Below are 13,926 nucleotides of genomic sequence, written 5' to 3' on the forward strand. Positions count from 1 at the left end.
TAACAGGGTGAATCGGCAAATTAACTTACAGGATGGTACAGTAAGGTATGGGCCAGGACTTTAGATCACAGGTGAGGACTGAGTCAGCTGAGGTAAGGCAGTGCATGTCAGGTTACTGTGGCCACAGTTTGCTGCAGAGGAACACCGATTAGCAGAAAATGATCCATAGTTGTAGGCCATGACTCCAGAGTTGCAGTCTGATGTAATGTCACTGTGTTGGTACCCAGAGTGATAAATCTCAAGGTAGAGTTTATGTCTCAATATTGCTCTCTGCAGCTGTGATTAATGACTGATGATGGCTGCTGTCAGGTTACAGTGTTGCGTGTGCCCTTCTCTATGAATAGAGGTTGATTTATGGCGTGTGCTTTGTGCGTGTCCATCTTCAGGCTGCTCTTCATCGACACAGAGTTCCGAATGTTGAGACTGAAAGCGGAGGACTCCGCTGGAAGGCAGCACATCCTCACTGTTAAACTCAAGTCTAAGGTAAGGCGCACTCTCATTGTGCACACTGAGAAACACACAGTTTACCGTAAGGACTGGATCATTTTCCACACTAAAAGAATTATTCATCATCAAATGGAATACTCTACAACTTGATGTTGACCTACAGCCAATCCAAATCCAAACAGGCTGACTTCACCAAATGCATGTGGGGTTGTTCACTTTGCTGATGGCAAATCAGTGATTTACATCTGTGCCCCTAAATCTGGGTCAAACTGGAGAGGGTGTGGAGAGACACGATAACCCACTGTGACTGAGATGTAGCACAGATAAAATATCTCCACATAACCTCAGCGTGATGGAAAATGCATAGAGAAAATCAGTACACCCACACTCATCTGCATAGCTGCTGTCTCTGCTCTGCTATTGAGAGAGATACACAAAACCTCTACCTAGTGTAGGTTAACCTAAATGCAAGCTGTGGAATTTCCATATAAAACAAAAGTTAATGATTTGATTGTAAGCTTTACAGTGGTGAGGCTACTTGATTTCTGATCATTGAAATGTTCTTCTCGTTTCGCTTGCAGCTTCCCGTGATTGACTCTGAGTTCGCTGTCACTGCTCAAGCAGAAAAGCTTCACTATCTGAAAGCATGATTTGTGATATCTTAGTCTCAGACTAATGAACTACTTACAGAAATGAGATGTGCAGCTTCTCCTCTGCTCGTCCAGTAAGATTGATCTTACTAGTAAAGTTTGTGAGATCTGGTTTTAAAACGCTAAACTTTTAAAAACCAAGTTGAACTTTGAAAAATAATGAGACAATTTATTTTTCAAATCAGGATAAAGGATAAATTTAAATGTCATCATGCATCGCTAAAGTGGAAATTTAAACGAGCGCTGCATAGGTTGCATCTGTAAATTAATTAAAGTCAGCACAGTGCTGCTCACTAGTGTTTGTGCACAGTAGGATTGGGCGATATGTAAAAATTTTCCAACTGGAAAATCAGTCCAACAATCGCAGATGGGTGATATCTTCGCGAATGCGCACACTTTTTGATGAGCAAAGCAATGTAATCACACACGGACTGATTTGCGCGTTTACAACACAGAAGTCCAAACATGGACGAACTAATTTCCAAAAAACCCAGCTTAAACGCGGTCATCACAATTAACGTGATTAAAATTTTTAACGCCCTCAAACCATCTGGAGCGCAGAATGAACAATCTTTGGACAAACTGCCCGAAAAGTGTTGACAGAGACGTTTCAGGGATTTTGACTCAGTCTGCGCTCCAGATGGGTTAATTGTCAGTCGCGTTAACAATTAACCCATGTCAGTATGTCATCGGTTCAGTGATGACGGCACGTTAACTCTGACAGCATTAAAAAATATAAAGTCACCAATTTGGGATTTCTTTGGCTTTAAACAAGATGAAAGAGGTAAACTTAAGGATGTAACCAAAGCGGTGTGCTGCTTGTGCAGACATAGATTTTGGTTTTGCTTTACACAAAAATTTTATAATTCAAACACTGGCAACAAAAAAATATTTAAATATATTTAAAAATAGGTTACATGATGCACACTTGAAGAAATGAGCTCTGCAGCTTATCTTCCACACATACAATGAGGCTTTTTTTAAAAAAAATGTTTAATTTTGAGATTTTGACAGTAGAATTACTTAAAACTTTTCAAGTGTTCTTTCTTTGATAAATAAGGAGGCAACCTCATTGACCTCTACCCGTTGGCTAATGACGTAATACCTGTTGCACGGAGACGGGGAGTTTTGTTATCTGTTCGTAGCCTTCTGTCTGTTCTCATTCAATAATTCAGTTATACCAGTAGTACTTATTGAACTACATCTTTTTTTTTGTGTTTGGTTGTTTGTTTGTTTACGTACTTGGACTCTGCTTTGAAACATCCCAGCAATTACATTTGGATTTGGTGGCTGATACACAGTTTCATAACTTAACAGTAAGATAAGGGGTTTCATCTTACTATGCTATGGCCACCGGAGCAGTGGTTCGATTGCTTCAACACCTAGACTGCTATCATAGACAGGAGGAGTAACACTTTAAATATGTTAAGTTTGAAGAGCTCGCTGCTTGTTCTTGTTCTTTTTTTTGGCAGCCATTTTCTGTTGTGGGGAGGGTTTGGGGAGGGTAAGGGTCACTGCTATGAACCTCATACGCTGTTCTTTTTTTTAACCTGTTCCAAACTAATTTCCACCCACTGTAAAGTTATTCTGTTCTTATCATCTAAGGCCAGTGTGAATATTGTCTTTGCTCTATAAATCAGATGAGCCTGCAATTAAACTTTCTAAGCTGGAATGTTAAAGGTCTAAATCATCCAGTCAAGAGAAGGAGGGTTTTCTCACATGTTAAACACCATAACACTGATGTGGCTTTCCTGCAGGAGACCCACGTCAGGGCCTCTGATAATGTCCGTCTCTTCTCACGTTGGAGGGGCCAGTGTTTTCACTCACTTTTCCAAGCTAGGGCACGTGGGGTCTCTATATTGGTCAGGCAGAACATTCCTTTTGAGGCCCACAATGTCGTAGCAGACAAATAGGGCAGATATGTCATAGTCAGTGGGAAACTGTATAACAGTCTTGTTGCCCTAGTAAATGTCTATGCTCCTAATACAGATGACGAGAATTTCTTTAAACAACTATTCTCCTCTCTACCCGACTTAAATATCTACTCTCTTTTTCTGGGGGGTGATTTTAACTGCTGGTTAGACCCAGCCCTGGATCGCTCATCCACTAAGAGTACTGTTCTAAGCAAATCTGCATCTGTCATTCATGCCTTTCTATCAGAATATGGAATGTGTGATGTTTGGCGTACCCTAAATCCTCATAAAAGAGATTACTCCTATTTTTCACATGTGCACCATACATATTCAAGAATTGATTACTTTATCATTGACACTAATTGTCTGCAGCAGGTCCACTCCTGTGCCTACCATAGCATAGTTATTTCAGATCATGCCCCTCTTACTCTGTCTTTGTCTCTTCCACACCCTCCTGTTAAAGCTGCACAATGGCGCTTCAATTCGACCCTTCTGTTGGATGAAAATTTTGTAAAGTTTATCCAGGATGAGATACGCTTTTACTTTGCCACCAACTCTTCCCCAGAGACTTCCAGCCTTGTCGTATGGGATGCCTTTAAGGCGTATATCAGAGGTCAGATTATTACTTATTCAGCAATAATTAAAAAACAGTCCACCCATGAAAGAAATAAGTTAATGCAACAAATTAAGGAGACCGATGAATAGTATGCTCTCAAACAGAGTCATGAAATATTTAAAAAGCGTGTAGAACTTAAAACAAGACTTGACCTACTCACAACGTACTCGACTGAACGTGTACTCTTACATGACAAATCCAAATTTTATATGCATGGTGACAAACCTGATAAATTACTGGCGAGCCTTCTAAAAGGTTCTAGGGCAAGGCAAAGTATTCTTAAAATTCGACAACAAGATGGCAACATTGTCACAGATCACGAAAAAATCAATGAAGTGTTCAGGGATTTTTACTCACAACTTTACACCTCAGAGTCCCAAACCGATTCCAATGCAATTAATGAGTTCTTAGCTAAACTTGACATTCCTGAAATTCCACCAGAACTTAAAACAAGACTGGATGAACCCATCTCTCAGCTAGAAGTTTCCTTGGCTATAGCTTCAATGCAATCTGGCAAGTGTCCAGGTCCGGATGGCTTTCCGTCAGAATTTTTCAAACACTTCTCTTCATTACTGTCCACGCAGCTTAGTGCAACCCTTACGGACTGCATCAAACAAGGATCTCTTCCTCAATCATTCTATGAAGCCTGTATTACACTTATTGCAAAGAAAGGAAAAGATCCGTTGGAATGTGCCTCCTATAGACCCATTTCTCTATTGAACACAGATGCTAAAATATTAGCCAAGATACTTGCCCGTAGACTAGAAATAGTTCTTCCAAAAATTATTTCAAAAGACCAGACAGGCTTCATTAAAGGTCGTCATTCATATTTTAACATAAGGAGGCTATTTAACATAGTTTACTCCAGCTCTACAGACTCTGATGAATGTGTAGTCTCGCTTGACGCTGAAAAGGCCTTTGATCGAGTTGAGTTCGATTATCTCTTTGCAGTCCTTGATGGATTTGGCTTTGGAGCGAAATTTACTTCGTGGATTAAATTACTCTATTCTCAACCATCTGCTACAATAAGAACTAACCTCCAATTGTCAAAACCTTTCAAACTCCACAGAGGCACACGCCAGGGATGTCCTCTCAGCCCCCTGCTTTTTGATCTGGCCATAGAACCCCTTGCCATTGCGTTCCGCAGTTGCAAAGAGGTACACGGCATTTGGAGAAACAATACAGAACACAAGGTCTCGCTCTATGCAGATGATCTCCTGCTTTTTATTTCTAAGCCCTTAGCCTCACTGCCATCTGCATTGAATCTGCTTAGTCAGTTTGGTCAGATCTCAGGGTATAAACTGAACCTTAATAAAAGTGAGCTCTTCCCGCTAAGTAGCAAAGCAAGTATGTTAGACTTCACCTGCTTGCCCTTCAGAGTTGAAAGGAAAAAATTTACATATTTGGGAATCACAGTGACAAAAAAACATAAAGACCTTTTCACAGAAAATGTCAGTGCATTGCTGAACCAAGTGAAGCGGTCCCTCACCCACTGGACGCCACTCTCTATGTCTCTGGTAGGACGTATCAATTCAATTAAAATGACCATTTTACCCAAATTTTTATACCTTTTTCAGGCCCTACCCATTTTCATTCCCAATACTTTTTTCAATGAGCTGGACTCTGTCATCTCATCTTATCTATGGCAGGGTAAACGCCCAAGGCTTAATAAGATGCATCTCCAAAAATCTAAAATTGAGGGTGGGTTTGCACTTCCCAACTTTCGTTTTTATTATTGGGCTGCTAACATGCGATGTTTGGTGTTTTGGTATTTTTACCACAATCGGAGTGGTTGTCCTGACTGGGTGACTATGGAATTGCATAGTGACAACAGTATATCCTTACCAGCTGCACTTTGTTCTCCACTCTCATCCTCTTCATTCAACTCCATTCCCAACCCTGTAGTGGTGCACTCATTAAAAATATGGGGCCAGTTTAGGAAATACTTTAAACTTTGTGACTTCTCCCTTTTCAGCCCCATTGCATCTAACCATCTCTTTAAACCTTCTGTCCAGGATGGTGGGTTTGCGGAGTGGCACAGGAGTGGAATAACTTGCTTTAAGGACCTATTCATAGCCAACAAACTAGCATCATTTGAACAACTTGCTAATAAATATAGTCTTCCACCATCACACTTTTTCAGATACTTGCAAGTCAGGCACTTTATTTGTTCCCAGACCTCAAGCTCAAGCCCTCCACCAGAGCCTACACTATTAGAAACTATCCTACAACTCAATCCAACCAATAGAGGGATGATTTCCTTGCTTTACAATAAAATGTTAAATTTGGCACATACCTCTTCATCCAAGCTCAAGACACTGTGGGAAGGAGACCTAAACGTGACAATCTCTGACGAAACATGGGCTTCTATACTTAGACATGTCAACACAACATCATTATGTGCCCGCCACTGTTTAATCCAGTTCAAAGTGGTGCATAGAGCCCATTTCTCAAAATCCAGATTATCCCGTATCTATCCTGAAATCACTCCATATTGTGACAGATGCAAAACTGCTGAAGCCTCACTGGTCCACATGTACTGGTCTTGTCCCAATCTCATTCAGTTCTGGTCGGACGTTTTTCATACCCTATCCAGGATTTTCAGTGTGACGCTGGCCCCTGGCCCCCTTCTCGCTCTGTTTGGCATCAGTGAGAATGAGGTGCTTCTACCGGCCTCTAAAAAACAGGCACTATCTGTTGGCCAGGAGGGCAATCCTACTGAGGTGGCGGGACGCTGCCCCTCCCACTCACAAACAGTGGTTATATGACCTCATGGCCTGTCTAAAACTGGAAAAGATAAGACACTCACTTCAGAACTCCACTGGGAAATTTCAAAACATGTGGGGACCCTTCCTTGATGATTTTCAAAATCTATAAGAATTTTTCAGCAAATTCTCTTAAGTCAGGTGTGGAAATACAGTGTGCAGGTCTAGGACAGTGACCTGGGTGGGAATGAATGGGATTAGTTTGCAGGGATTATGTTACTTTGGGATACATCATACATATGTTTATATTTTTCTTTCTTTTTTCTCTTTCTTTCCCTTTTTTTTTTCTTTCCTTTTATTTCACAGCTGAAGATACATTTCTGAACTCATTTTACAGCCTAAATGTACTTGTTAAACTTAATGTACAGATCATCTGTAACCCTTCTTTTTTCTTTCTGTTTATATGTATAATATATATGTTGATGTTTGTGTATAAAAGGAAAACCTCTTAATAAAAAGACATTGTTTTAAAAAAAAACTTTTCAAGTGAATGTTTTACTTTTTGTAAGTCAGAGTGGGGATGCATATTCTGGGCATGGTGGGTGGATATCATGGTGAGCTGGTGCTTAGCTAAGCCCAGATGACATCCACCGGGGACAAAGGAGGGTGGTGGGACCCCACTCTGTGCCCACCTGCCTACCTGGCCCTCCTCACCTTTTTGGCACTGTGAAAAAGTAGCTCCAAGTCCTCTCTGTGTTCCAGCTGCTTCCGCCAGATCCAGCGCCAGGTCATCCCTCACCAGGCACAGCCAGGGAGGAGGCAGCACTGGCACGGATGCGTAGAGGCTTGGAAGGCAGGGGAGTGAGAGAGGATGAGGACAGAGTAGTGTGATGCTGAAGGTGATCAGGATAAAAAAGAGCTGCTCATATATATTGACCAAAATGTATTTTTCAGCTCTTTAGAAAGTTGAGCCAGTAAAGTCGTAATAACTCGACTGTTTTAAATAAATACAGGGTGGCTGTTAATGTCAGTTATGAGAGGCTATTGACCTATTATAGCAGACTCTTCTAGCATGTTGAGAAATCCCAGTTTAAGCCTAATTCCTAAACTATGATGCCCAACTTCCTGATGCATATTTATTTAATCAGAATTCGGGGATCACTTTGCTTTTGTATTTAAATGAATTCTTAATATATTCAGTATTACAGTATTATCCCATCTTCTTAACACACAGCATCCTGCAGAGGCTCCTGAATGCTCAGCTGACCTGCCTGTGCCACTAGCTATAAACTGGACAGCACAGGTAAGTAAATATACACTGCTGCACACACATTGTCTGTCTAAAGAGGTTTTACTTCTGTTCAGTGAATGTCAAATGCTACTTGGTTGCTTTTTATCACACTTTTGACTTTTGTTTCAGAAACATGTCATCTAAAAGATTTAACTCACAAAAAATATCTGACACATCAAAAAAAATATCTCCCAATATTTTAAATGTATGAAGTCAGTGAAAGCTGCCTTAAAAAGCAATACCACAAGAATTCATACTGACATCAGATTAAACCTTAAAATGCTATTTTGATTTCAGGCAAGATGAACTGGGATTAAATTTCTGCTAAGGATACACCATAATGCATTAAAAATGTTTGGTTACGCTTCAGGGTGTAATATTTTTTTATTTTTATTTCATGCTTTTTATTAAATTTTAGTATAATTTATCCACCCATTCTTACTTTGTGGCAAAAGATCTTGAAGTTCGTAGTTCATTATGACAGATTCTAAAATTACTGAAGATTTACATTCAGAGTAAAAGATGGTGAAATCCCTGACTACTACACACCTACTACTGGATTAGAATGAACATGCGGATGACACATCCCCAATTTTTTTTCATATAAAAAATAATTCTAATAAAACTCAGAAACTGTGTAACGTCTGTAAATGTGCACAGATAAATTAAGCCAGTCAAACTCAATGTAAAGCACTGAGTTTGAGCAATATGCAAACACTAAGTAATATGCCCTCTTCATTAAGCCAGTGTATAACTGTCAAAAATCAATATACAAAAAACACCCACCAAGTGAACTGTCTTCTGTTTTTTGCTGCCCCTCATTGTCATGCTGTCAAGTGCAGTATTATTTGTGTATGAATCCATATAACATATATCACATTTAGTTTTATGATAATAAGGTTTCGCTGACAGTGGACTGAGCATGCACTTGTAGAAGTAGTGCTGGAACTGTGAACCAGGCATTAATAGAATAGAATAGAATAGCTTTGTATGATCACTGTTACAAGAGCAGTGAAAGGCAGTTTGGCATTTCTCCATGTGTGTGGAGTACACAATAGCATAAGTATTTACACAATAACAGACAAATTTACATTTACACAAGAAAGATACAGTTAAGCCCATAATTATTCATACCCCTGCCAAATTTTGACTTAAAGTTACTTTTGTTCAACAAGCAAGTTCTTTTTTGAGCAGAAATGACACAGGTGTCTCCCCAAAGATAATAAGACGATGTACAAGAGGCATCATTGTGGAAAAAAATATTTCTCAGGTTTTATTTATATTTTAGCAAAAAGTATCATGTCCAGAATTATTCATACCCTTCTCAATAATCAATAGAAAAAAGCCTTTAGTGGCTATTACAGCAATCAAACGCTTCCTATAATTGCAGACCAGCTTTTTGCATGTCTCCACAGGCATTTTTGCCCATTCATCTTTAGCAATGAGCTCCAAATCTTTCAGGTTGGAGGGTCTTCTTGCCATCACCCTGATCTTCAGCTCCCTCCACAGATTCTCAGTTGGATTCAAGTCAGAACTCTGGCTAGGCCACTGCAAAACGTTAATGTTGTTGTCTGCTAACCATTTCTTCACCACGTTTGCTGTATGTTTTGGGTCATTGTCGTGCTAAAATGTCCACTGGTTCCCAAGGCCAAGTTTTTCTGCAGACTGCCTGATGTTGTTGTTGAGAATCTTCATGTATTGCTCTTTTTTCATGGTGCTGTTTACTGTGATTAGGTTCCCTGGTCCATTGGCTAAAAAACACCCCCAAAGCATTAGGTTCCCACCACCATGTTTGACAGTGGGGATGGTGTTCTTTGGGCTGAAGGCTTCTCCATTTTTATGCCAAATGAAGGCAACATCATTGTGACCAAATAATTCAATTTTTGTTTCATCAGACCATAACACTGAAGACCAGAAATCTTCTTCTTTGTCCAGATGAGCATTTGCAAAGGCCAAATGAGCTTTTGCATGCCTTAGAAGTGCCTGGAGAAGTGGCGTTTTCCTTGGTCTGCATCCGTGGAACCCAACAGTGTCCGTTGGACTGTCTGCCTTGAGACATTGCCACCAGCAGAGCCCAGATTCACCAGAATGGCCTTGGTGGTGATCCTTGGATTCTTTTTCACCTCTCTCACTATTCTCCTGGCCAGCACAGGTTTCACTTTTGGCTTCCGACAACGTCCTCTGAGATTTTCCACAGTGCGGAACATCTTGTATTTTTTAATAATACTTTGCACTGTAGCCACTGGAACTTGAAAACATTTGGATATGGCCTTGTAGCCCATTCCTCACTTGTGAGCAGCCACAATGCACAGCTGCAGGTCCTCACTGAGTTCCTTTGTCTTAGTCATGAATGTCCACAGACCACCTGCAGAGAGCTGCTGTTTTTCACCTGTTGAGTTGATCAAAACAGCTATTTCCAATTAATCAGGGTAATTGGGATGCTTTAGAACAGCTTTGACTATTTGGAATGGTATGGAACTTTGGATTTTCCCAGAGACTGTGACAGTTTGTAAAGGGTATGAATAATTCTGGACATGATACTTTTTGCTCAAATGTAAATAAAAGCTGAGAAATATTTTTTTTCCACAATGATGCGTCTTGTACATCATCTTATTATCTTTTGTGAGACGCCTGTGTCATTTCCAGTCAAAAAATAACTTGCTAGTTGAATAAAAGTAACTTTAAGTCAAAATTTGCCAGGGGTATGAATAATTATGGGCTTAACTGTATGTACAAGTTATACATGCACCTGCAAACATACACACACATATTTCCACATACACGCTTACATCTATATACATACACATACATGCCATCTAACTAGCAGGTGCATTGAGATGTGCAGTGTGATCAGTGATATTGCACATTGTGATATTGCACATTGAGTGGGGGGGTGCTGTTGGAACTATACTAAATAAGGTTATAATAAATACAGTTTAAAGAGGTAGGGGTGTTGGTTGCATTGAAGTATAAACAGAAATACGATTTATAAATAAGGTGTAATATCCATGAGTGTTGGCAGTGCAGTTATCCTCCAATCAGGGTGGAGGTAGGGCATGTTTGACAGCCTGTGGGTAAAAACTTCTGTTGAGTCTGTTTGTCTTTGACCTGATGGACCTGTAACGTTTACCAGAGGGAAGGGGGGGAAAAGTGAGTGTCCAGGATGTGAGGGGTCTTTGATAAAAGCCTGTAATAAACATCTAGTTACAGTATTTTAAACAGAGTTTTCACAGAATGCAATCCTGAGAAAAACTAAGCACACCTTTACTGCTTTCATAGAAATTAAGAGGGTGAGTAGCAGCCAGGTGTTGCTAATCAACGCTCGATTAATTGATCATCAGCAAGTATTGGCCACGTTTATAGAAACAGAACTTTTGATACATTCGTGATCTTCCCTGTAAGGAAAATTTAACCGAAAGTCAGATCACGCAGTGGTCAGACAAATTGTAAAAACAAGACAAGAGATACACGTCAGACTCTGATGCCTCATTTAACATGTTAAAATTAATGACAGTGCTGTTAGGAAAAGTCAGAACAAGATTGGCTTGTTGGGAGGGCTGCCAGGAGAACTCATTTCTAAACAATCATGGCAACATTGCTTAGGGTTGCAAATTTGCATCTGAACAAAGCAGAGATCTCTGAAACAGTGGTCTCTGGACATTGGAAAGCATTAAAGAGTTCATAATGCACAGCGCCATGTTTGTGCTCATATGCTGTTTGGTTTTGGTGGTGGCTGAGGGTTGATGATTTAGGTTTATTTTGCAGCCACTGGACCTGAGCACCTTCTCATTTTTGAGTAAATCATGAACTGTGTATATCAAAGAATTCTAGATTCAAATGTGTGACTGACAGCTAAAGCTTGGCTGAGATTCAGTCATGCAACAGGGAAATGATCCCAAACACAGCAGTACATCTACAACAGAATGGCTGAAGAAGAAAAGAATCAAGGTGTTGCAATGGTCAAGGTCCAGACTTAAACTCAGCTTATCTTAAAGGAGTTGTGCATTCATATCCATAAACCTCCATGAACTGAAGAAATGTGGTAAGCATGAGTAGGCCAAAATTCTTTTACAGCATTGTGAGAGGTTGATAAAGTCATACAGAAAAGTTAATGCTGCTTTACCCTGTCGAGGATACTTGGGTGCATGGGAGTTTGTCCAAGCAGTCTACATGTGTTTAGTGTAGAACCATTGCAAGAGCTTGGGTCGCATAGCCAGCAATAAGTTGGACTCGTTCCTGGTGGGTGTTGGACTCCACCAGGGCTCCCTTTTGTCACCGATTCTGTTCATAATTTTTATGGAAGCGAAGCTTTTGATTTACTGGTCGATCAACGTGGAAATGAGCTTTCTCTGAAGGGTGGCTGACCTGTCCCTTAGAGATGGGGTGAGGAAGTTGGGCCATCCAAGAGGGGCTCCAAGTAGAGCCGCTACTCCCCCACATCGGCTGGCCTGGGAATGCCTTGGTGCTCCCCTGGATAAACTGGAGGAGGTGGCCAGTGAGAAGGAGGTCTGGGATTCTCTGCTTAGGCCCCTGTCCCTGCGACCCGCACCAGATAAGCAGAAAAAAATGAATGGATTGATGAATCTATATTGGTATTAAATTGGTTCTATAAGCTGTTGAATTATGAGGTTTACTTAGTTTTTTACAGGGATGCATAGAGTCCTGTGAATAACTTATGTGACCGTGTAATGTCACAAGAATCAGGCTTTTACATGGCGTGTGTGTGTCAGTGCTTTTGTAATTGATATTTTAGAAATTCTTTATTGTTATCAGAGTTTTGTACCGTGATATATTGAGGCTCTCGGAGACTCAAACTCTGATTAAGGACTACACTGATCCACTTGACTCATCTTCGGCTGCTTATTGCATAATTTGACAAAACACATCTCCACCTGCTCTATTAAAACATTTTCTTTCAGCCCCTCAAATTTAGTCCACTATAATTGGCATAAAAGTGCTTTGATGTAAAACCAGCTGTGGACTCTTTGTATCTCTTTGGCTCCTCATTATTGTTGTTTGCCGTCTTTCTTCTTTCACTCTGGTGCTGCTTTTTATCTCCGTCACTGCCTCGGAGTCGGATGTTGCTCATTCTCTCTCTCTCTCTCTCTCTCTCACTCACACGCACACACACACACACACACACACACACACACACAAATGTTTTGATTTATTTATTTATTTTTTCACAAACAGTCACGTAATCCGTCGTTAAAAAAATACACTCGCACTCTGTATCTCAACATTGCACGTCCTTTGTGCCAATTTGATGTCCACTTTTGTAAAGACCAGTTTGACTTTTAGACCCCAGGAGTGAGGATATGTTTGGAGAGTGACAAAAAAAGGAGCTGTGAAATGCGTTATGTCAATCAGAGAGAGAGGAAACACCAGCGACAGAGAATTTGAGGAGAGAGATGCTAATGCATGGGCGTGTGTGTGTGTCTGTGTGTTGGCGAGCTGATACATGGCAGGCGTACAGTGAGGACCAGCTTAGAACAGCGCTACCGTATGGAGCCTGTCTGCCTGCTGGGCCGTTGATGGATCTCTCCCACACTGCAACATGAAGTGTGTGTATATGCTTGTGTATGTGCGCTTGCATCTGTGGCAAGTGTGTTTTTGTCTGATGTGTGAAGGGTGTGTGTGGCGGGGGGAAGGGCTTGTCTGTCGGCAGTCCTGACATGTTCATTTGAATGAGTAATTATTGCCTGCTCTGTTGCAGGGCCAAGACGTGCCACTCTGTGCATTTGTGTGGAACCAGAATGGGAAGGGAAATAAAACCTTGGTGTGTATGCCGTTTTTGTGTGCTTGAAGGCTATACAATGGTTTGTGTGTGTGTGTTTTCTTTTGTTTTTTCTGACGACCAAAAAGTACAAGCATGAGAGATGATGAAAGTTGTGTGTGTGACTGGCTAAGCAGTGGACCCAAAAAGCCCCGCCTGAATAAACATCCTTGCATGAAAATACAAAATTGCTGTTAAATGTTGGTGCTTGCTTATTGTATAATAAATAGAAAAGTTGCAGTCATGGTTGGTTCAGACCATGTACTCTATAGGCACCTTGGCATTACCCATTAGTTTTGAACTCATTTTCATATAAATGGTAAATTGCCTGTATTTGTATAGCGCTTTACTAGTCCCTAAGGACCCCAAAGCGCTTTACACATCCAGTCATCCACCCATACACATTCACACACTGGTGATGGCAAGCTACATTGTAGCCACAGCCACCCTGGGGCGCACTGACGGATGCGAGGCTGCCGGACACTGGCGCCACCGGTCCCTCTGACCACCACCAGTAGGCAACGGGTG

At 40.9% G+C, this 13,926-nt stretch overlaps 1 protein-coding gene across 4 annotated transcripts in view; it reads left to right on the plus strand.

The window, feature by feature from the left end:
* The window catches only part of fancl (FA complementation group L), a 38,993-nt gene that overhangs the window by 14,235 nt on the left and 10,832 nt on the right, over window positions 1-13,926 (plus strand). For all 4 annotated transcript variants that reach the window (XM_019366668.2, XM_003452328.5, XM_013275776.3 and 1 more), the window contains exons 6-7: window positions 387-483; window positions 7,566-7,634. In XM_019366668.2, coding sequence (XP_019222213.1) covers window positions 387-483; window positions 7,566-7,634 — 166 coding nt within the window. The remainder of the gene's footprint in view (window positions 1-386; window positions 484-7,565; window positions 7,635-13,926) is intronic.

Source organism: Oreochromis niloticus, linkage group LG13, assembly GCF_001858045.2.
Source record: "Oreochromis niloticus isolate F11D_XX linkage group LG13, O_niloticus_UMD_NMBU, whole genome shotgun sequence".
In the NCBI taxonomy this organism is placed as follows: domain Eukaryota; kingdom Metazoa; phylum Chordata; class Actinopteri; order Cichliformes; family Cichlidae; genus Oreochromis; species Oreochromis niloticus.